We start from the raw sequence: 22888 nt of genomic DNA, 5'->3' as shown, positions 1-22888 counted from the left end.
ATCGCCCCAAAGCGGGCGGGGAGTAGAGCTGTAAATATCGCGGTATTTGGCAAAACTCTCGCGAGAGGTGGCGAGCTGTCGGTGCGCATGTGGTGGTGCTGGGCACGGCGGGTTGAGGGGCGTGCTGGGGCCGCGCTGTTCACTTCTCTCTCTTCTCACTCCTCCCCTGCGCTCTCTCCTCCGCTTCACGCTCCTCCGGCTCTCACGGAGCTGTGGCGGAGGGCAGGGGTCAGGCCAAGGGGAAATTCGGGGAGTTTTACCGCTCCCCTGGGCGCCATTTTGCTCTCCCCGTTCGCACCTCCAGTCTTGACGGCGCACACTGAGGGCTGAGCCGCTGCTTCCCCCCCGCGTCCCCGCAGGCAGCCGGAGCAGAGATGGGGAAGGCGGCGAAGCGGAAGAGAAAGGTGTTAGTGCCCTCCACAGCAAAGGGCCCCGTGAAGTCGGCGATGGCCGTGGTCAAGAGCAACCCCTTTGAGGTGAAAGTCAACAGGCAGAAGTTTGACATCTTGGGGAGGAAGACCAAAAATGATGTGGGGCTGCCTGGTGTCTCACGGTCCAAGGCCATCAAGAAGGTAAGAAGACATCCAAAGCAGGAAGGAAGGATGGTATCTGTGGATGTGGGGGATATGATAAGGCCGGAGCCCTCTCAGGTGAAATAAGCGACCACTTCTGTTGCGCACAGGAGTGGCCGGTCACCTCTGAGTGCTCAGAGGGTGATGGAGAGTTCGGGGAATGGCTCCGGCCGGTGCAACCCACAGGGTTCAGTAGTGCACGTTTTCCTTATTGTTTGTGTGGGAATGGTTCTATTCTCAAGTTACCCAGGTCCACAATACAAGGGCACGTGTTGTCGGCGAGTAAGTACTGGACCAGAGTCAGTGTTCATAATACTAGTCGGTTCTGGTGATCACGGGATGTTAAGCTTCTCGATAATGTTGTAACGTTGGTGTAGTAGCGAAAGATTGAAAGGGCACTAAGGTCGCGATGCGGTGAGAATTGTGTAGCTACGAAGAAACTACAGTTCATCTGGAAAGCAAATGCGGGTGATGTTTCTGAGCACTGGTTATATAGTCGCGTTGTAGAAGTATGTTGGGATGTAATGGTCTTTACCCCTGCTGTCAAGAATGACCATACAACTTGAGAAAAGTTAATTTTTTATCTTCAATTCTTGTGCCATTTTCAAAATGCCTCTTTTTCTTTCTCTATTACCGTCAGTAGCTATTTGACTACAATCTGTGATGCATAAAGGAGAGTGTGTCATACTTTGCATATGGGATTCCAGCAGCCTGCCTTGTCCCTGGGTGTAACACTGGACTTTTTAGTGGTCTGTCACTTCGGACAAACCAGCAAAGAAGTTAAAACCTCTGTAGATTGAGTTAAAACTGAAAAAAAGGGTAATTTGAAAGTATATCCCTGAGATTCTGTGCCCTGTTACGTGCATGCTGTTGTTGAAGAGAATTTAAAGTACTTACTGGAAGGGCAAGTGCTGCAAAAGCAAAGAGATAATCTTTCACAATACATGTAAAATGATAAACTAAGTATTTTTTGTTTTATCAATAGGAGAAGTAATAAAATAATTGAGTACGAAATAAAGCACAGAAATGCTTTTTGGTACCTAGCATATTAAGAGTTATTAATGTTCATATACAGTGTCTCAGCTGCGTGATGTATGGTCACTGTAAGAAGTAAATAGAAGGTAGAACTGGCACAATATTAGATGAAACCTGAATTATAGTGTCATTTACAGCAGCATCTGAAATATCTTCAGCACAAAATTATAAATTAGCTTTTGGATTTTGTTACTATTTGTCAAGATTTTGGAAAACTTCATTGATGTTGTATATCACATTTACATTTACATCACATTTTAGGATTTGAGGTTTTATTTTATAATAAGAAAAATCAGATATTTGTCATGAATTAGGTTTACTTCCCAATGCCAGTGACCTTTCTCCTTACCTGTCCCAAAAGTAGAGCACATAGTAAGTACCTTGTATAGGTGTGATCAGTTTCTTTTTACTGACTGATGCTTGACCTCCCCATGTTCAGCAGTGACAAGGCTAGATGTGTGCATCCACTCAAGGCTTTTATGTCTTAACTGAAATGACCAAAAAAAGTTCAGCTGGCTTTTGCTGGCTTTTTTTTTTTCTTTCTTTCTTTAATATGTTATTTTACTAAGCTTGAGACATATCAGAATTCTTCAGTGTAAATGCCCAGGTTTTGTATGTGATAAAATAAAGGGGAGATACGGTGTAACGTTTTATCTTCACATGGGTGCTTGTAAGAGAACTTGATCTGAATGTATTGTATGAGCTTCCCATCTTTTTATCATGTTAATTTTTCCTTCTCTTTCATTGCATTCTGGTAAATTATTATTTATGATATGATGGCAATATGGTTATGTTGGCAGGATACTATGGTGTCTTTTTTATGTTGACTTTGGAAGTAGTTACTCTCTGTTCTTTTAATTTTATCTCCTTTTGTCTGTTTCCTTCTAGCGCAATCAAACATTACTGAAAGAATATAAAGAAAGAGAAAAGACAAATGTGTTTAAAGATAAACGTTTTGGTGAATATAACACCAAAATAACTCCTGAGGAAAAGATGATCAGACGATTCGCTCTGGAAAGACAGGTAAACAATTAAAAAAAACAAAAGAAAAAAAAACAAAAGAAAGCCGAACACAAAACCACAAGGCACGCTTGAATCTGTAGGTTGGGAGTGCCCCCTGCAATAGAGGGTTTTGCAGGGTAATGCTTTATTTTTAATTTTATAGATGTGGAACTTACTAAAAAGGAATTTTTTGTGGAAATAGAGAATTTTTAATTAAATGTTTTTGGTTTTGCAAGACAACTGTTTGAAGCAGAGACTTCTTTGAGTGCTGACATGCAAAAAAGGTAGTTATAAGCAGATTCATTGATTAGTTGGTTTTCTTTGACTGCTTTGTTTTAGGAGTTAAATAAGAAAAAGGCTGTCACCATCAAGTATATTCAGTAGCTGAGTAGAACTCTGTAACTTGCTGCCATTCTGTACTGTGAATTGGATGTGCAGTACTATCCTTTCTGCCTCATCATACTCAGTCCCCAGAATTAAGCAGTGTAATTTTTATAGGTTGAAGTCTGTTTCATTAGGCCTGAAATGCAGTAATTAAACATTTTGATGTTATTGATGCATAAATAAAACTTCAGCTTCCCAAGGTTTCCTGAGTTAGTCTATTTGTACATTAGTATAAGAGAGACATGACACTCTCTCACTTAAAATGTATTTGAATGAAAATATTGGTCTGGCAGTGCTCTTATTCTATTGTTAAGTTCCAGCAAAAGACCAAAATCAGAATCTCCTCAACTAGCACTAAACTAAAGGCTGTGTTATTTTGTTGCCTGGAAATCTGAAGATTTTTTTATATTTTATTGGTTTGTTTTACTGTTCTTAGCAAAATTACGGGAAGAAGAATATCTATAATCTTAATGAAGATGAGGAATTGACTCATTATGGCCAATCTTTGGCAGAAATTGAAAAACTAAATGATATTGTTGATAGTGACAGTGACACAGAAGAGAGAGGAACACTGTCAGGTAAGAAGTGCCAGCTGGTGTTTCATTGGTAATTTTGTTACTGGTGAACGTGTACATCATTTGTTTAGTACTGTCTCTATGTGAGAGAGAGGATCATGTTCTTGGTTAGAATGTTTAAACCAGATTTGATTACTTCTTAGCCACACACAGACCAGCTCTCTGGATTTTAGCAGTGGTTAAGTGGGACATACTACTGGCAAGTCTCTTTACTCTGTGAGCTTTTGGCATAAAGAGGTTTCTGGATTTTGAGCTTTTTGGCCAGAATCTGCAGTGTGAGTTTTCTGGTTGCTTTCTTGCATCTTTGGACCTACATGTTGGATAAATGCTGGAAAAAAACATGATCCTACTTCATACCAAGTATTTTGTCAGTGTAAATTATGTATCTGACATAATCTCTTTTGGTGTGACCATTCCCACAGGGATGGGACTAATGCATGATTGGTGCAATAGTAAAAATTTCACCTATTCTCAAAGAATAGAGAGGTACTGCCCCAGCAGCAGCCCTCTTGCAGTCGTGTGTGGATTTGAAAGACTTACATTCTACTCTTTTTTTTTTCCTAGCTGAATTAACTGCTGCTCACTTTGGAGGGGGTGGAGGCCTCCTTCGTAAAAAAGTGTCAAGTGAACAGCAAGATGAAGAGGAAAAACCTAAATCTAGGAAAGAACTCATCGAAGAGATGATAGCCAAATCTAAACAAGAAAAGGTGAGTGTTTAGCCCTGAAGTACAAGTGAACATGATTAAGTAGCTATCACCGTTTCTGTGTTTGTAGAATTGAATAATAATGGCATAGAAAACAGAAGAAAGCTGTCTGAGGGTCCAAGCTCCTTGAATAAAGTCTGACTTTGTAGGCATTTTAGAGATAACTTGTGTATCTGCCATTCATTTGTATCTCCAAGTCTCCCCCAGGTCACACCTGTTTTCCAAATCCAACCCTTATACCATTCAGCATGGCTCTGTACTTCTTCTTCCACAAAGAATGTTTGCAGCTTCAAAATGTTAAATATTTGAAATTATCGATTTGTTAAAGAGACCGTTTTGGTTTTAAGTTGTAAATGCTATGTCATGTCCATCTGAACATAACTGCTGCATTTGTTTTTGTTTTATTTTTCTAGCAAGAGAGGCAAACTCGGAGAGAAAGTGCCTTAGAACTGACAGAAAAACTTGACAAAGACTGGAAAGAAATCCAAACCCTTATTGTCCACAAAACACCAAAGTCAGAGAGAAAGGACAAAGAAGTAGAAAAACCCAAGGTAAGGTTTTGACTAGACTAATTTTCTTGGTTCTAGTAATCTGTAGTTTTGACTTGTAGTTGCTGAAGTATGAGGCCAAGTTCATCACTTAAAAACAAAAATGTTTGCTACCATTCACATTGAAGGAGTGCTTCCAGTCTAATTAGTTGGAGGAATATAGGGTTTTGTATGATTTCTTTGGTTTTAATTAATTATTGCTTTTCTTTAGTTATCAAGTGAGAGGGAGGTTGCAGACTGAGCAACACTCCTGACTACAGCTTATATATAGGACAGATAGATTTTCTTGAAGAAATAAAATTGTTGGGAGCACTGACCTATAGTGAGTGCTTTTGGAGTGTTCCTTTGATAAAACAACTTGTACTTGACAACAGACATTTCCTTGTAGAATCTGGGCTCTGTCCCTTTCAAAAAGGGAAATGAAAGTAATTTACTTTTGAGTTAATATCTTATGGTTTCATGCTTTTTCTATCATCTATGTTCTATACTAAGGGAAATAAACTTTTATGTCTAAGAATAGGCATTGTATTGAGCCTTTTTTCTTCTAGAAATGTGTATTATCTTGCAGAACATTGTGCATTTCCATTTATTGTTTTGCTGTAGAGTCCAGATTTCATAGCATCAGTTAATTAGTTCAGTCTTGCATTAAAACTGATCTCAAAGCACAACAGAAAATATTGGACCAAAAGTTCATAGTTTGGTGTATTGGTTTTTGAGTTTAAGTTGCTCTGTGGCATGTTGAAGCTTATTGAATATCAGCATCCCTTTTTATTTTCTTTAAGCTAGACTGGAACTACGTGTTCCAGCTATGTACTGGAACTAGCAAAGGCTTATCTCTTGTGGCAGTGTAAAGTGAAACATAAATTATAAATTTATTAATTCTGGCTGTGTTTTGTTAATAATATATTGGAGGTGTTTTTAAGTACTAAGTAATCATAAGTAATAATAAGTTACTCCTTTTAAGTTTTTTAGTTGTGAGTAACTTAAGTTAGGAAGGGGGAAATTCCAGGACGATTTCTCTTTGTCTTAATTCTGAGTTGAGTGTTCTTGCAGCTTGCTTTGGAAGCAGTCTTTTCCTTTTATCTTAACAGTCTGATTTCTTAGCTGTTAGTCTGGCAGAGGGATGGCTGCAAAGCAGAATAATGAAACTTAAGATAATAAACAATTGTATAACTATTTCTTTAGCCTGATGAATATGATATGATTGTTCGAGAACTTGGATTTGAGATGAAAGCAAAACCTTCAGAAAGGCTGAAGACAGAAGAGGAATTGGCCAAAGAGGAGCAGGCCCGACTCCAGAAGCTCGAGGTATACCATTTATGGCTGAGATTTTTTGGGGCCCATCCTTTGGGAGTGACTGTTTAAATTCATTGCTTGACCTTAGATTGTAAGTGGCTGTACTAAACTACAGTTCGTCAGAGGGTGAATTCAGGAAATCATCTGTTTGTGTTTGTAATCTAATATAAAAACAAAACAAAAAAAACCCCATAGGCCTAGTATGCGACTGTGAAGGTTTATGAAGTGAGTCAGTCTTCCTTCAATAAAAATGTGATGTTACTTTGATTTGCCTTTAAATGTTTTACATTACTCGGAGTTGAGGGGTGCTTCTAAGTTAGTGGAGTATCGTGTTGCACAGCAGTTGAATTAATACACTGGGCAAGTAATTTATTGTTTTCTTCTGCTATTGGAAGAGCCTTTCATCTGCATAGCTTTGCTTTGCAGAGGGATAGGAATGTCTTGGGATATGTTGCTTGCTATTTCTGTCATATGGCATACTGAGTCTTATGGGAAGATGGAATAATTTGGTAAATGTTTCACTCCTTTCTTTCTTTTTGTTTTGGTATACTAAGAACATATTTAAGACTGTAAGGAATTCACTACCTTGAGATTACATCAGAGCAGCTCAGTATCTAACAGCAGAACTGAGACTTTTTTTGCTCTTACCATCTTAGAGTTTGATGCTCAGTCTGTATCTCAAAAATCTTAGGATATGGTTGTGTTCACTACAAGCTTGTTACACACACACCAAACAAACTTACTACACAAACACCAAACTGCAGAATCCTGAAACACTTTAGAAGCTTTTATTTTCTAGTAATGATGTCCCATAAGCAAAGGAAATAAATTCTAAAATAAAAGAACACAATGCTTCTGGTTAACCCAGTTTTAAAGCTTTTTAAATAAGCTAATCCAACTGACTGTGTGCTCTTATCAGACTGTACTCCTTACAAAAAAAGAAGGCATTGTCAGCTTTTGCCCATAATTTCTCAAGTTGTTGGTTGGTTTTGGTTTTTTTTCACCAACTTTTTGAGTAATCCAAATTAACTGTTTTTCCCTTGTGTTTTCTTAGCTGTAGTATTTCTTCAGTAGGTCTTCCCTTTTGGTGTAGCTACCTGATTGATGTGAATGTCTTACATCTGTGTGTGGTATTTGTTGTGAAACGCAGGCAGATCGATTACGTCGAATGCGTGGAATGGATGAAGAGGCAAATAAAAAGAGACCCAGCCACATGTCAGCTGATGATCTAGCTGATGGCTTTATCCTGGATAAAGATGACAGACGTTTATTGTCTTACAAGGTAAGGTTAAAAATTTCTGAATTTCCAGAGGTCTGTAAAGAAGATTAGGAAACACAGTTGGCAAGTGAGCTCTGTGGAGACATTTAATCCAACCTCCTGCTCAGAGCTATGAAGTCACCAGTTTACTCAGATCCAGTCTGTTGGAAAATCTCCAAGAGTGGAGGCTACTCAGAGACATGTACACTGACTGCCCTTATTCTCAAGAGGTTTTTTTAATATCTAGGCTGAATAAGCCCAGATCTGCCTCTCCCCACAGTGCAGGTGCCCCAGCCCCCAGTAGTCCTGGTGGCTTTCTGCTGAACTTGCTGCAGTTTATCAATACCTTTATTGTATTTGAAGGCCTAAAACTGGATGCTGTGTTCTGTGTGGTCTTACAAGTATCAAGTCTCCTGACTATTCTGCTGTTAGAGTAGCCTTCTCAGCCACTGCCTGCTGGGTTGAAGAGGAGGCTCTTTAGCATTTCTGGGTTTTGGTTTTGTTTTTAATTTTCACTGTATTGATACAGTTTCCACCAAATTTCAGTCTAAAGATGAGTAGATTTCTGATGTGTCTTTGATTAAGGTGGTTTCTGAAGAATGATGTTTTTCATATCATCTGCTAGTTTTCCTTCTGTGTGATTTCTTTTATTCCTCATAAACTACCTCGTCTTCCAGTTTCTTACAGCCTCTTGAAAATACCCTACTTTTTATACCTATATGTATGTTCTCTCCCTAATATGCCTTCTTGGCTGGCACTGCTGGCATTCACTGCCTGGTTAGGGTAGCAGGGCTCAAATTTTCTTCATACTTACTTAAAATAGCTTTGCATGGTGATTTTGGTGAGGTGCTGCCACTTAACCAGTGTTTTAACTGGCTTGTTTTCTCTATGGACAGGATGGAAAAATTGATATTGAAAATGAGGAGGAGAAAGAAGAGGAGGAAGGAGAGGAAGAAGAAGAGGAGGAAGGAGAGGAGGAAGATGATGAGAATGAAGAAGAAAGTCAGGAAGAATCTGCAAGTGAAAATGAGGAGGATGATGCTGCAGATAGTCACTCTGATCTTGAATCTGATCTTGAGAGTGAAGAGGAAGCTGCAGGGAATAAAGAAGAGAAGAAACACAAGGCAAATGAAGATGAATCACAGAATGTGGAGAAATCAGATCCAAAGACAGAAGCTGCCAAATCAGAGCTTCCCTATACATTTGCTGGTAAGTAGAGGACTGATCCAAAGATCCCATGTTGTCTGGGGGTTTGTAACAACCAGTCAGGTTCTCTGCCCTGTAGGTCTTGCATTCATTCGTGAAGTTTTGCTTCTTAGTTGTCTTTTACTATTTGAAGAGCAGCCACTAACTGCTGTTCTTAGTGAGTAAACCTAATCATGCTTGAAGAAGTAGGAACCAGATCTGTTTCATCCCAGAGTAGTTTCTGTGCCTCTGAGCAGCATCAGAATTGGAAGATAAAAACAGGGGAGTAAAATAAAAATACCTGTGCTCCTTTCTAAAGGCAACCAGCTTATCAATCCAAAGTGCTACTGTTTTACCTAAGAGAAGCCAGAACAGTATTTTATGGTCTATACTTAGTTTCTCTGGTGTTTGAACTGACACTTTTGTCAGAAGATGCTTGGAGAGACAGGATTCTGAAGTTTAATCCCTGTGATGTAACGTTGCATTATGGTAGAGACACTCAAAGTCTAGCTGGTCTTGGGTCCATGCCTAGCAGGAAGGAGGAGACATGTTTCAAGTAGTACACAAAACATTCATTCTTATTAAGTACATAATTCATCTAACTATTGTTCTAGTGTAGATTTCTCTAACAGAAGTATTTGATGCAAGATTAAACAACCTTTCAAACAACTTCCTTAAGTGCTTGTGTTTTTCCATCAAAAGATGATGACTTACTGCACAAGGCTTTTTGAATTGCATTCAGGATTTGCTTTAACCAGAAAGCAGTCATATAAAAATAACTCAAAAAACCACCACTAGTTAGGATGTCTTCTAGCATGTTGACTTCTGTAAAAACTAAATATATGCCAGGATTGTTGGGCTTTGGGTTTTTTTTTAAATAATTTTCTGTTTGTGGCCATATTGTTACTTTTCTTACTGTTCTTCACACAAAAGCTAAATAGGTGTGGATTAAACATAAAGCTAACTGTATTACGGTAACATTTTTGGTTGAATGCGTGTTTAGGTTTAATTCTGCTTTGTGTCAACATAGTTCTGCTGCTCAGCATACATGGTAAATAGACTATGATGACTTGAGTTTTAAGGATTGAAAAATACATTATTTTCTGACCTATGTTCATAGAAATACTGCTACATACATGCTTATAGATTATTAGTATTTTAAAGGTAGTTCTTTAAAACATCTGTGGTTTCTTTTTTATAAACTATAGCATTTTGAGATTGGAAATTTGTTGCACATTCACTGAATTAAAGATGTAAAGTTTGAGATTGTGGTCAAATTTTGGCTTTATTTTGTAGTTCCTGAGTCCTACGAGACATTTAAGTCTTTATTGGCTGGAAGAACAATAGAAGAACAGCTTATTATACTGGAGAGGATTCAGAAATGCAATCATCCAAGCCTTGCAGTGGGAAACAAAGCAAAGTTGGAAGTATGTTCTGTTTTATGTTTAAAATAACATTTAATTCCAGAGTAAGTTTTAGTGAGTATTCAGGGAGCAGTATAAAATATACATGCTTCTTTGTTGTGAGTAACAATAGAATTAACAGGATTATCTTCATTTTTCTAAGAATATATCACTGTTTAAGAATATGTACAATGAAGAAAAACTTTAGTAATATTAACATATTATGCTTCTTGCAGAAATTGTTTGGCTTCCTTTTGGAATATGTTGGAGAGTTAGCAACTCTGGATTTACCAGAGCTCAGAAAAATTGACAAACTGGTCTTGTAAGTATTAAATCCTATGGAATTCTGCTCCTTCAGGGTTTAAAGAGAAAAGCTACCTAGAGTAAAGCATTTAGCTTGTTGCTTGTTTCAGATATCCTGTAGAACTTGTTGGCAGCTGAGGTAACTCTCAGCCTTTATGTTTTAACTTTGTTTCAAGTGTTACTCGATCTTAAATATACCAAGAGATTTTCAAAACTTCAGGATGTATTTTTTGATCTGCAAGATGCTTTTTGTGGGTACTGGATAAATAATACCATGTATGCATGAAACTTCTGTATAGGAGATTATTTAGACAGCTGATAAAGGATTTTAAGCTTTGCAGTGACACTGTGCAGTTTCTGTTGCAGTCTCTGTTTTTTCCATGAGTTTTAGTTCTGTGAATTCACTCAGGGAGCTAGATGAAAATGGAATTACAAGTGTTATAGTAAGCTCATATGGAAATTCCAACTAAACATGTTGGAGGAAGTTGTCAGTTTGGCATTGTTGTCTTCAAATACCTGACAGCCAGTTAGGCTGTGAGGAAACAACCAAGTTTGTCTCAGAGGTATAAAGCCAAGGACAAGAGTCAATGGGCAAGGGCTGCAACAAGGGAAATTGCAGTTAGATTTAAAGAAAATATTTTCTCAGTTTCCCGGAGAAGCTGTGAAGATGGACAGAGCTCAACAAAGCTATGAGCAGCCTGATAGGTTTTGAAGCTAGCCATGTTTTGAGCAGGGGGCTGCATCAGATGATCTCCAAAGGTCCCTTCCAAACAAAATTGGTCTGTGGTTCCTGTCTTGACTTTGCAGGATAGATAGCTTTCTTTCAAAAAGTTATTTTTATGTAGTTTTCAGCATTTGTTTTTTATTTCATGCTGAAGTCAGTAAGATTTTAAAAATCTGTTCTGTGCAACATTAGCATTAATTGCTCTGTTGCATTCATCAGGAAGAGCTCTGACTCATTGATACTGTCACACATGGTTTTTACCAAAGGGTAAATATATTTTGGTTGTCTTTTAGAGCTGGCATATATTAATATCAATTCAGACAAATTTCAGTGAAAATACTGGGACACCAAACAGATGCAGGCTCCAGACTGCATATGCCTGTAGGCACGGACCATAGACCCGGAGCTGATCTAACTTTGTGTTTGGGTGGCTTTTTTCTTGTTTGCAGTAATAATTTTGCTAACCACATTTCTGCCTTACATGTTGTTTAATGTTGCCTAAGAGTGTTTAGAATACTGGGCTGTCCAGTATAAGCCAGCATACTTCACTGCAGCAATATCTAAAGTTAGGAGATTCAGAAAGATACATCATAACCTTAGCCAATGATTTAGGAGTGTATTTTAAAGTTTGAAATAATTTTTTATTTAAGATTTAGAAACCTACAACGCAAGGATTCTCACAAGGCCTAATGAAAAATACTTGTCTCTGTAAACTAAATGACAGTATTAATCTATATTGTAAAAAAAGAAGCATTTATTGCAGGCAATTTGTTATTGTTACAATGTAGATGGAACACCAGACATCTTCCTGTGGGTGCTTAAAAATCAATTTTTTATTAACATTGGTGGTGTAATTTGATTATGACTTGAATCTCTTGTTAATAGGCCATTGTACAATCTTTGCCAGATGTTTCCTGAGGCAGCCAGTGACAGTATCAAGTTTATCCTTCGAGACGCTGCACATGATCTGGAAGAAGTAATTGAAGTCAAAGGCCGTGCAACATATCCAGGTTTAGACACGGTAACAAATGCACATTGCTGGGATTATCTCTTTGCATTAGTACAGACTGATAAAAAGTGCAAGATGACATTATATAGTGAATTATTAGCATTATGACTTTATATGCTTTTCAATGTTTTAAATTGCCTTTCTGGAGATAAGTTGTAGCAAAAATCTCCTCAACAATGAAAAACACCCACCCCTAAGAAGCAAACAATACACCCACACATTCCTCAGAACAGAAGTGTGACTGTGGAATTAGTAAGGGGAAAAGATCTTCAAATTGTCCTTCCAGTCTTCATAGCAGAACATTGTTTGTTTTCCTGATGAAAACTTAAATAGGTAGTTTTAGGAAGAAGTGATAATATCTGTTATGTTGTGACTTCTTTAATTGTGTTAAGTACAAACGTTTGAAAAAAGTGCTCCATAGAAGTGCAATATCTCTGCAATATCTCTTAGGTTAAAAAAAAAACAAAACCAAAAAACACCCAACCAACCAAACAAAAAAACCTACCAAGAAAACATTATTATGGGTATAAAAATACAGCATTTATTATTACTTTATATATGATAATGGTGGAATTAGTGCCTTGGAAAGAATTTCTTTCCTTGTATTGTAAAAATCCCATTTTGACTTGCCATGTTAAATGTGAACAGATGCCTTTTACAGTGTCTAGGTAAATGGCTGTTGGAGAATTCAAGAAGGGAGCATATGGAAAATGAGTGTTTTTAAAATGTAGTAAAGTTTCAAAGACAAACCATAAATCTAATTCAGAGGGAGCTACTTGTTTTCTGTCAGCTTGATGAATTGCTGCTGCCTAATGGAATAATTAGACTGTTGAAGGAAAATAGACTGAGTGCTTGGTTCTTCCAGCTTGGAAGATATTTTGAGTTCTTTTGAAGAGTCTTTATTTAGAATATTTTGAGGTTTGCAGGAAATGTATTGTAGAGAGCTTTCAACTTCAGTTTTTAATTTGTCACCATCACCCTTTTAACACCAGTCACAATTCTGGCTTTCATTCCCTTCACTGGACTTTCCCAGGTTGCAGGCCGTCATTATCTTTTAGGGTGAAATTATATCACTTTATGTTCTCAAAGCACTTGTTTGAATGAATATTCCATAGATCAGCTGTCTTAGTAGGCTTTTCATATGCCTACTGTTATCTTAGCCTGCAATTCAGAGTATTTAGTAACCAAAACACTTCAGGAGAGTAGAGGAGCAGAGAGGAAGCAGTAAAATTTTACTTCTATCTGCTTTACTGTGTAAATATCCAATTAATTATTTTTCACAATTACCTTGCAGCTGATGTTTAATTTCTATATGGTCTTGACAGGTCACTTGTAGCTCTCTGAAGTCCCCTTCAATATAAGTGTACCTAATCACTGCTTAGTTCTTTTGGCTGCAGCTGTTTGTTGGTGTGTGCCAGTGCCTGAGGATTCTGGTCACTTCATTGTCTCTGTTGAGGACTGGTTGAAAGGTGTCACAGGTCCTGTGTGGCCCCTTGCTCCTGTGTTTGTGGTGTGAGAGTATGTGATTGTGGTGAGCTGAAGGAGATCAGATGTTCTCATGGAGTAAATGGGGTTGGGAGCCAGAGATCCTTCTCAGTTGTCCTTGTTCTTTCAGCTGCCTCACTCAATCCAATGTAAGACATATAGCAGGTATCTCATAATGAATATTCCTTTTTCTTGTCTAGCTTTAATAGTTGTCTCAATAAATAGGTTGTGTATCATACCAGATTTCTCAAAATTACGTATATTGTAGTATTTTTGACTACTGTGTGGCAGTTACTCATTCAAAAGTTACATATGTATAAGGTCAAGATCCTGGAAATAATGTCTTAACTATATTTTGCTTTATTCTGTTTTATGTGCAATCAGCTTATTTATTTGAAAATTGTATCTCTGCTGTTTCCGACTTCTGATTTCTGGCACCCAGTTGTAACACCTGCTTTTATATACATGAGTCAGCTACTTACTAAGGTATGTTTGTGATGTTGTGCCTCAGTATATGATTTCACATATATATTTCTTCCTCAGACTCCAAATACATATGTTAGCATTAATATATATGGTGTCGATGTACTTGAAAAGGGAGCTTAGTGTTTGGCATAGCCACAGGTAGTAATTGGAAGAAGGGGTGAAGAGGAAAACAGCCTTGCAGGCTAAAGTCCAACTCACAAAACCGTATCTCTTCAATATTTCAAGCTGTCACAACAGAGTTCCTTCTATGATAAATTACATGGGACTAATAGAACAGACTGAAAAGTAATTCTTTAGTGGTTTCTTTTCCATGTATTGCGTTTCTTCATTCGTGAGAGGTTACTTACTGAAAAAATTGGCAGTATTTGTTTTCCTTGAAAATGTACCTAATGCAGTGCTTTGAGTTAAAATATGTCCTTTTTCTATCCTAGTATCCTGTTTATACGTCTCAAAAGTCTTGAGCTAATTGTTCTGTTGCTGCCAAGTTGCTCTGAGCCTTCTATTTCCCTGGTTCGTTTCTGAAGAATTTATTGTTTGTGGTTTAGCACCTTCTAGTGGCTAAATGAGTTCTGATAAACCTGTTACTCAGTTCTGCAGATACTCTTCAGTTGAGGACCGGGGAAAGCCAATGTAGTTCTCATCAAAGATCAAAGGCTCTAATTTTATAGACTTCAAATGCTTAAAATGCAGTTAATTTGTCTTTTGGGGGCATCCTGTATTTGTGATATATAGACTTTTAATTAGGAATATTTTGTTCTTATTTGTTTTAGTGCCGCATTGCAACATTGCAGGATGTTATTAAAGGGTTATTTATATGCTGTTTGTTCCTGGAATATGTATCTCTCTCCAGAAGATTTGTACCAGAACTCATCAATTTCCTTCTTGGAGTACTTCACATCTCTCTACCCAAAAAACAGGCCCAGGGTGAGTTTGTTTAGAGTAAATGAGTATTTAATTTAGAGTCCATTTTAGTATTGGGGTTTATCTTTTAAATTTTTTAAATACAAATATTTCACACTGATTTAATTGTTTTTGAACAAATGGCCAAAATCATCTGCTAGTTCAGCCAAAAACAACCTTGATTCTTGGGCATCTTGTTATGAACTAGATCCTCTAGTGTTGTTGGCAGGAAGGAAAGGACTGAAGTTATTAAAGGAAATGAACTCATGTTGGCCACAGTGCAGTATTTTTGCAATGTTGTCGTTCTAAACAGACTGTGTGACTGGACTGTTTTCTGAAATTCAGAGTTCTTAATGGATTCCTGATGAGTACCCTGTAACTTCACAGTGAGGCAGCAGCTCATGCTGCAGATAGCCTTTATCTCCAGCTAATAGCTGTATCACCTAAATGAGAGATGTATATCACAAAACTGGTAGTTTGCCTTATTTGACATGGATCTGTAGTAGTGTAATAGAGGAGCAGCTGTCCCCACAAGCAGGATTAGTGATGTAAGTGTGTAAACTTAACAATTTGCACAGACAACAGGGATAGCAAAATTATCTTTTCAGTGTGATCCCTATGTTAGCAATTTTTTTTCATTTTCCAGTCTCTCTTACTTTTTTTTTTTTACTAGTTTGTCTTTACAGCTATTCTGATTCTGGGTCTCTGTTGACCAGTTCAGTGACAATAATTTACTTTTAAGGAGTTTTGTCAGAGTATAGTAACTAATTCACGTGTCAATATCTCTGTCTGAGCGCAGCAGGCAGGAGGAGACTCTGCAGGCAGGATATTACCAAATGAAAAATTGAATTATTTGATAAGCCCACAAGATATCTGGGATTTAATGAACTACACACTATGCATTAGTATGCTTATCACTCTTGATAAGATCCTTTAGAGTCTATTCTCTAAATAGTCATCAGTCTGGTGAGGAAGATTTAGCTTCTGTCACAGTATTCCAGTACTTCAGTAGGCAGCTCCCTTCCTTTCCCTTCAGGACTTTTTTGCCTTTCCATGCTGGCTGCTTTTTTTTTTTTTTTCCATTTTGAATTTTTGAGCTGCCACTGATCCCTTTTTTCAGCTAACTTAACATTGCAGTTTCACCTTTATTATCTGCCTTGTCTGTGCACTACAGACCTTGCCCCAGCTGCTTCTCACAGCTTAGCAGTTTCCTCTGGAGTGTGAGCCAAGGTTACACAGCTGGGCTGCATCAGAGCTAAGCCCTGGATTCTCAGAAAGCAAACAGCTGAACCCTTAGAAGGAGGTGGGAAGAGGTTATGGAGTGGGTGGGTTATGTAGTACTAAAAGTATTTTCTCTCCTTTGTGTACTCTCTTAGGAATATTTGATCTACAGAGGGTTTTGGTAAAGTTAAAATACAGGATTCTGCAAAGTTTGATAAGAAACTTGGAAAATATTTAGTGGTAATTATTGATCAGTTGTTACCTTGTTTAAAATCCTTCTTTGTATTTTTGTTAATGATTTTGCACTAGTTAAATTTGCATGGTGTTGGTTGCTGTTAGCAGTGAGGAAAAGCTCAATAAAAGATGCATTAGAGGCCCAGTTCTCCTTGAGGACTTTTCAGTCAGTGTTGATGTTTTGCAGTTCCCAAGGTATCCAATTGTGTTTTTAAATGTTCAAGGTGGAAGTTTTGCTAGTAGGTGTGATGGTTAAGCTGTCAACACAGAATATTTTAAAATAAGCAGACATACATCTCTCTGGAATGTTGATGCACCATCACACCAAATAAATTCTCGGCATTCAATTTTAACATTAAGTAGAGTCAGCAAATAAACTCTTAATGTTTTTATTTTATTATCTTGATCCATAAATTTCTCACATGAGAAAGATACATGGAATGCAGCTTCATAAAAAACTGAAGTACTGTCTGATGTAGACTAAAAGATATTAACATAAAAAAGAAGAGCTGTAGGTGGAGGGAGTGGGAAGGAGTTGTCATGGTTGATAGCTTTAGCTAATTGAATTGTTAATAAGATCTGCTATCCTCTCACAAGTAAAGCAGATAATAAAACTCACATATCTTAGTTCCTGATCTTGCATAAGTTTGTGTGTGTCATAATCTCTTAAAACTTTGGGCCTCAAACCTTAAAAACCTCTATTTAAATATACTGTCTTCTGGCCTGTCTGTGAAGAGCCACATACAGGTTCTAGAGCATGTAAATGATATGAACTTAAAGTTTGAAAAAGTTTTAAAATCAATTCAGTGGCAAGCTTGCAAGACATAAGGAGAACAAAGAGGGGAAAAAGCCCCCAAGGTCCAGCACAGAGAATGCAAATTATTTTGTCCTTTAGCCATGAAATTCCTCAGATGCTTCTTTCATGTTGCTGTATAAGTAGTTTCACAGATCAGCTTGTGATCTGTGCACAGAGATTCTTTAGTGTTTTTCATATGCCCTGCTCCAGTATATGTTTTGTGTTCTGTGCTCCTCTTGTTTTAAAACCCCTCAGCTGGAGTGGGAGAGGACTTCACAGTGTGTCTGAGGTCCTTGCTGTGGGCTCACAGGAGAGGCTCCATGACTGCAGCTGTGGCTTCTCCTTGCTCCAGCTCATGTGCCTCATGACCACCTTGTGGTCAAAGCCTTTGGCTTGTGACCCCACAGGAAAGTCCTGTACCTGCCCTATCCTCTTAAGCATATCCTGGGCCAAACCTGCAGTTTAACTGCACATCATGCTTCCCACAGGGCAAATGTGTACCTACAAGTCTTAACTTTCCTCATCCACAGAATGAACCAAAGAATTGCAGAATGGTTTGAGTTGAAAGGGACCTCAAAGACCATCTAATTCTCAACCCCCCTGCCATGGGCAAGGACACCTTCCACTAGACCAGGTTGCTCAAAGCCCCATCTAACCTGATCTTGAATAATTTCAGGGCTGGGCCACCCACGACTTCTCTGGGTAACCTGTAGTCCAATGTCTCACCACTCTCATAGTGAAGAGTTTCTTCTTTTTATCTAGTGTGTATCTACCCTCTGTCAGTTTAAAACTGTTACCCCTCATCCTACCACTACACTTCCTCATGGAGTTCCTCCCCATCTTTCCTGCAGGCCTCATTTAAATACTGGAAGGTTGCTGTAAGGTCTCTTCAGGGCCTTCTCTTCTCTAGGCTGAGCAACCCCAGCTCCCTCATATAGGAAGTGCTCCAGCCCTCTGGTCATCTTCATGGCCTTCCTCTGGATGCTCTTGAGCTATGTCTGTGTCCTTCTGCAGAGATTTCAGAGCTGAACACATTCCTTCAAGTTGGATCTCATGACAGTGAAGTAGAGAAGAATCCCCTCCCTCAACCTGCTGTCCACACTGCTTTTGTTGCAGCCCAGGATGCATTGGCTTTCTGGGCTGCAAGAGTGCACTGTCAGTTCAGGTTTTCATCCACCAGTACCCTGAGTCCTCTGCAATGCTGCTCTTAATCCCATTGTATCCATGTGTAGGATTGCCCCAACTCAGACACAGGACCTTACAGTTTGTCTTTCTGAACTTCATGAGGTTCATGTGGTCCCACCTCTCAAGCCTGTCAGGGTCCCTCTGGATGCATCCCCTTCCTGTAGAGTATCAAGCACACCAGACCTGGTGTCACCTGCAAGCTTGCTGAGGGTGCACTCAGTCCCACTGTCTGTGTCCCCAGCCAAGATGTTCAATAAAACTGGTCCTAGGACAGACTCCCTGACTGACCCTATTCATAACTGATCTCCATGTGGACATGGAGCCATTGGCCACAATTATGGCTGTGCCCATCCAAGTAATTGCTTATCTGCTGAGTCATACACCTGTCAAATTCATGCCTCTCTAGTTGAGAAACCAGGATGTTGCACAGGAGAATCTCAAATGCCTTGTACAAACCCAGGTGGATGATATCAGTTCCTCTTTCCTTACCTATCAATGCCGTAATCCTGTCATAGAAGGCCACCACACCTGTGAGGCACAGTTTGCCTTTAAGCCATATTGCCTTGACAACCCATGTTGTCACTGAGCACCTCTGTATTTTGCACATTTTGTTGTGGTTTCCAGGAGGATCTGCTCCACAGTCTTGCTGGGCATGGAGGTGAGGCTGATCAACTTGTAGTTTCCTGTATCTCTTCTATTTCCCTTTTTAAAAATCAGGATTGTTTTTCCCTTTTTCCAGTCACTGGGAGCTACAACTTTCCAAATATGAAAGTGGTTTAGGAGCTTTATCTTGCCGGCTCCCCCAGGACCCTCAGATGCCTAAGGTCCCAGGGACTTGAGCAGTCAGGTTCCTTAGTCTCAAGCCTGACCTACAGTGAACAGTACTTGGTTCTCCCAGTCCCTGCCTTTGTATTCTTGTGACTTGGGCAGTGTGACTAGAGCACTGACCTGTGTCCCCATGCTCCAGTGTTTTCCATGGTTTTAGAAAAATTTATTACAGATAAAAGTATTTTTAAAGGTAGTACAATTGAAAATGTAAAATGAGTTGGCTGTTTTTCTTCAGAAAAAATAAGTAGAATTTATCTTGTTTAATGACTGTTCTTGCTTTTTTAGGCTATACTGTAGTGCATCCATTTACACCAGTGGGGAAAAATTTAGAATTGTTACTGGTGTGTGATGAGGAGGATCTGAAAAGTTGGGAGAAGCAAAATGTGCCATTGAGTATTGTGACTAGATTAAAGGAAGCCAGCAGAACAGAGATAAATCACACCAGGTATGTAAGAAGTACAGAAGAACAGAAAAAGTACTAGACCATCTGTTGTGTCATGTCAGTGACAATGCTCTTTAGGAGTAAAAAGAAGAGTAGTGGATAGTTCTGCTGTGTTTGGTGCGCTGACATAAAGATTTGTTGCTGATGGAATTCTTTTGGTGTATGTTATGGGGAGTAGTGAAATTTTTAGTCTGAATTAACAGCTATTTCTAGCGGTTCTGCCAAGCAGTCTTAATGGATTCTGCTAACAGTCCAAATTTAATTAACTCAGATAATTTTATTTAAAAATCCACTCCAGTTTTTGCATGTGAAATTGTTAATTTTTGTACATTAACAGGTTATCGTGTCTAGCCCTGTGTTTTGACCTTATTAAAAAATGTGCAGCTCTCTATGAATCTTTACCATCATTCCATGAAATAATGCATCCTGTCAGAATACTCCTTACACCACATGTGCCAGTTAATGAATATCCTGAAAAAATGCAGGTATGTATTCCTCAAGATTTAAATAATCAATGTGTTTGTTTTATTAATAAATTCTGGGATTTTCATCTGTCCATAAACAAGAAAACAAGTGTAAGCAATAAGTTCTTTCAAGGGTCAGGCATTTTGATGATCCTGTGGAAAAAACAGACAATATTTAGAAAAGGTATTTTTCCATTATATATGATGTCGTGCCTATCTAAATGAATTGAACAGCACTTAGCTTGTAATAATATAGCATTCCATGAGTGACATGATTTATAAGAGTAATATGGACATCTGGTTGCTCTCATACTTCTTCTGTATTGAATCTGTAAGACATTGTTAAAATAAATACATGTACCAAACTGGGAAAGTAAACTGTATAGGTAAACTGAACATACATGTAGATATAGATATATATGTATAACTGTATAGGTAAAATGGTCAGTATGTTATATAGGATAGTTGCTTATTTTCTAGCAATAATATTCAAATTTTTAATCTGTCTCTTTTGAATGTAGCAAAATCATCTCCTCATTCTAAAATGTCCCTAGAGAGCAAAGTTTTATAGATAAAGTCAAATGGCATATGTTTTTTGCCAACAAAACAAAAACAAAACAAAGCAGCTGTTCTTAAAATTACCATGAAAGGAAGAGTCGGAGTTAAACTGCCTTTAGTCTTGCTTCTTGCTCTGTTTGGTGAAACTACCAGCAGGTAGACCTTTCTTGTTGCTCATGGTACCATTTTAATAGACTTCCAAAAACTTTTAAGAATTACCCAACTTCGATTCCAGCATGTCAGTGTTAGCAGTGTCCTAATGAGTAACTCTGACTTAACCCAGGGAAAAAATACAGGGGAGAACATTACTGTTGATTCAGTTTACAATAGTTTTTGATTTATGGTGGTTTTGATATGCTTTTACAATTATAATTTGTTCTGCATTTTCAGGAATGGTATCACAGTGCTCTGAAAGAGCTGGAGAACAAAGTAAAACAGTATACCCCACTGATATGTGAGAAGAAAAAGCCAGTGCCATTGAAACAGTATACTCCTAAAATTGTGAAAGTGTAAGTAAAGAACACTGGATGCAAAGGAAAGGTGCATTTAAACCTTAAGATTTTTAGCAAGCTAGCATGGATTTAGAAAGCAGGATGCAACAGAACTGCTTTTCTGCTACATTTTGTGTATAAATGACAAGGGGCCATCTACTTGTGTGGTAGGGAGGGAAAGAAAAAAAAAAAAGGAAAGGAATTTTAAGAGCAAATATTATCTTACAGGAAAAATAGCACTGAAACTCAACTCTTTCCTGTATAATGAATTGTAAATTAACAAGTTTCAAGATGATTAGATGGTTATTAACTGGTTAGTTGCTTTAATGAATGCTCTGTCAGGCACTCAAGTCAGAAGAAGGAGTAGTTCATATGTATATGAAATATATGATGGTAAAAGATGGGTGGTGAAAAACACTAATTTGGTTTTGTAGATAATAGAACAGTGTTCTGATTCAGGAAATCTGCTTTATATTGGCTGCTGATTTTTTTTTTTTTTAGCCTGATTGGTTATTTACAGGGGCACAAAGTGTCTTCTTTATTTATTCTGATAATTGAAGAGGGTGGCTTTACTGTGCCACACACACTGATCTCCAAGTAATTGATCAGACATCTTCTGTAAAATGCATCTTCTGAGGAGCTCTGCAAAAATTTAGGATATATGGGGAGAGATTCCATCTTTTTCCAGATGTGTTCCATTCCTCTAGTCTAGCTTTTTTAGTCTTTTCCAAGTGCAGGCAGCATATGGGGAGTTGAGGTGTGGTCATTGGTATGATAATGAAGTGTAGTTAGAAGGTCTGGTGAGTGTTTTTCCAGTATGTTCATTGGGCAGCTTCTTATTTTGCAACTTATTCATATAATATGCAGGAATTAAAATACTGAGTTAGTTTTGGGAACATGTTGTGGGTTTAAGGTGTTCTGTGCTCACACATACATTCTTATTTCAGCTTAGAATTTGGAAGAAAGCAGGCAGGCAGCAAGAAGGAGCAAGAAAGAAAGCAGTTGATCCAGAGGCATAAACGTGAACTTAAAGGAGCCATTCGTGAGATTCGGAAAGATAACCAATATCTGGCTAGAATGCAGCTGTCAGAAATCATGGAGAGGTAATGTAGCCTTTGTTTCAGCACCACTTTGGGGGTTGTTCTGCTGTGTGTTCATTTCTTTACTGTGTGCCAAGACTGTAGTCATCAACCATACTAAACTTAAATAAAATGGGACAATTCAAGGAAAACCAAACATTTTCAACAGAGATCGTTTAAAGTGTTTTCAGCTTTGTGGTTTCATTTCTCTGGTTTAAGAGGCTGTAAAATGTTTTTATTTAAATGGTGTGTTGATGAAATTTAAGAATTGTGTGGCTTCTTATGAATTAATAATTCTTTTCTAAGTATACTTATTTTCCCTAGTATAATCTTTCTGAAATATAATATATGTTGATTGATTGTTTTACAGAGATTCAGCCAGAAAAAGAAAAGTGAAAGAGCTTCTTGGTAGCCTTGCTACACAGGAAGGTGAATGGAAAGCAATGAAAAGGAATAAATGGAAGAATTGATTGAGACCTATCTACAGCAGGAAACTTACAGCCATATGAAACACACCAATCACGGCTTTTGAACAGATTTTAATTGCATTTTTGGGATGCATTCCTTTTGAGGAGACAACATCATTGGATTTGTTTGAAAAAATGAACCTGTTTATTAGGAATTCCTCAACTTTTCATAAGGAAAATAAAAACAACACTTTTGTATGTGGCATGCTCCTGTTTTAATGAGAACATATGGATGAATAATCAGAATTCTAAGT

General features: G+C 38.0%; 1 protein-coding gene across 2 annotated transcripts; it reads left to right on the top strand.

The window, feature by feature from the left end:
* Window positions 1-73: 73 nt before the first annotated feature.
* Window positions 74-22837, top strand: NOP14 (NOP14 nucleolar protein). Of its 2 annotated transcripts, XM_066317414.1 has the most exons (18): window positions 74-572; window positions 2496-2630; window positions 3430-3571; window positions 4133-4275; window positions 4686-4823; window positions 6006-6128; window positions 7267-7398; window positions 8271-8583; window positions 9856-9986; window positions 10199-10284; window positions 11875-12010; window positions 13868-13969; window positions 14740-14893; window positions 19419-19578; window positions 19913-20060; window positions 20988-21106; window positions 22036-22191; window positions 22538-22837. In XM_066317414.1, exons 1-18 carry the CDS (start codon window positions 375-377, stop codon window positions 22635-22637), a joined length of 2616 nt encoding a protein of 871 aa, XP_066173511.1. In that variant the 5' UTR covers window positions 74-374; the 3' UTR covers window positions 22638-22837. The 2 variants fall into 2 exon arrangements, with proteins under 2 accessions (XP_066173511.1, XP_066173512.1); XM_066317415.1 differs by lacking the exon at window positions 13868-13969.
* Window positions 22838-22888: the final 51 nt, after the last annotated feature.

The sequence above is a fragment of the Sylvia atricapilla genome, chromosome 4 (assembly GCF_009819655.1).
Source record: "Sylvia atricapilla isolate bSylAtr1 chromosome 4, bSylAtr1.pri, whole genome shotgun sequence".
NCBI classification, from domain to species: domain Eukaryota; kingdom Metazoa; phylum Chordata; class Aves; order Passeriformes; family Sylviidae; genus Sylvia; species Sylvia atricapilla.
The sequence above is the reverse complement of the archived record's forward strand: the minus strand, read 5'-3'. Positions and strand labels throughout refer to the sequence as shown.

Bases quoted from the DNA above. Each gene is read 5' to 3' on its own strand.
- NOP14 (XM_066317414.1), top strand. From the start codon at position 375: ATGGGGAAGGCGGCGAAGCGGAAGAGAAAGGTGTTAGTGCCCTCCACA. The intron at 2,631-3,429 runs GTAAACAATTAA...TACTGTTCTTAG, and splicing joins GATTCGCTCTGGAAAGACAG to CAAAATTACGGGAAGAAGAA. The intron at 21,107-22,035 runs GTAAGTAAAGAA...TTCTTATTTCAG, and splicing joins ACTCCTAAAATTGTGAAAGT to CTTAGAATTTGGAAGAAAGC.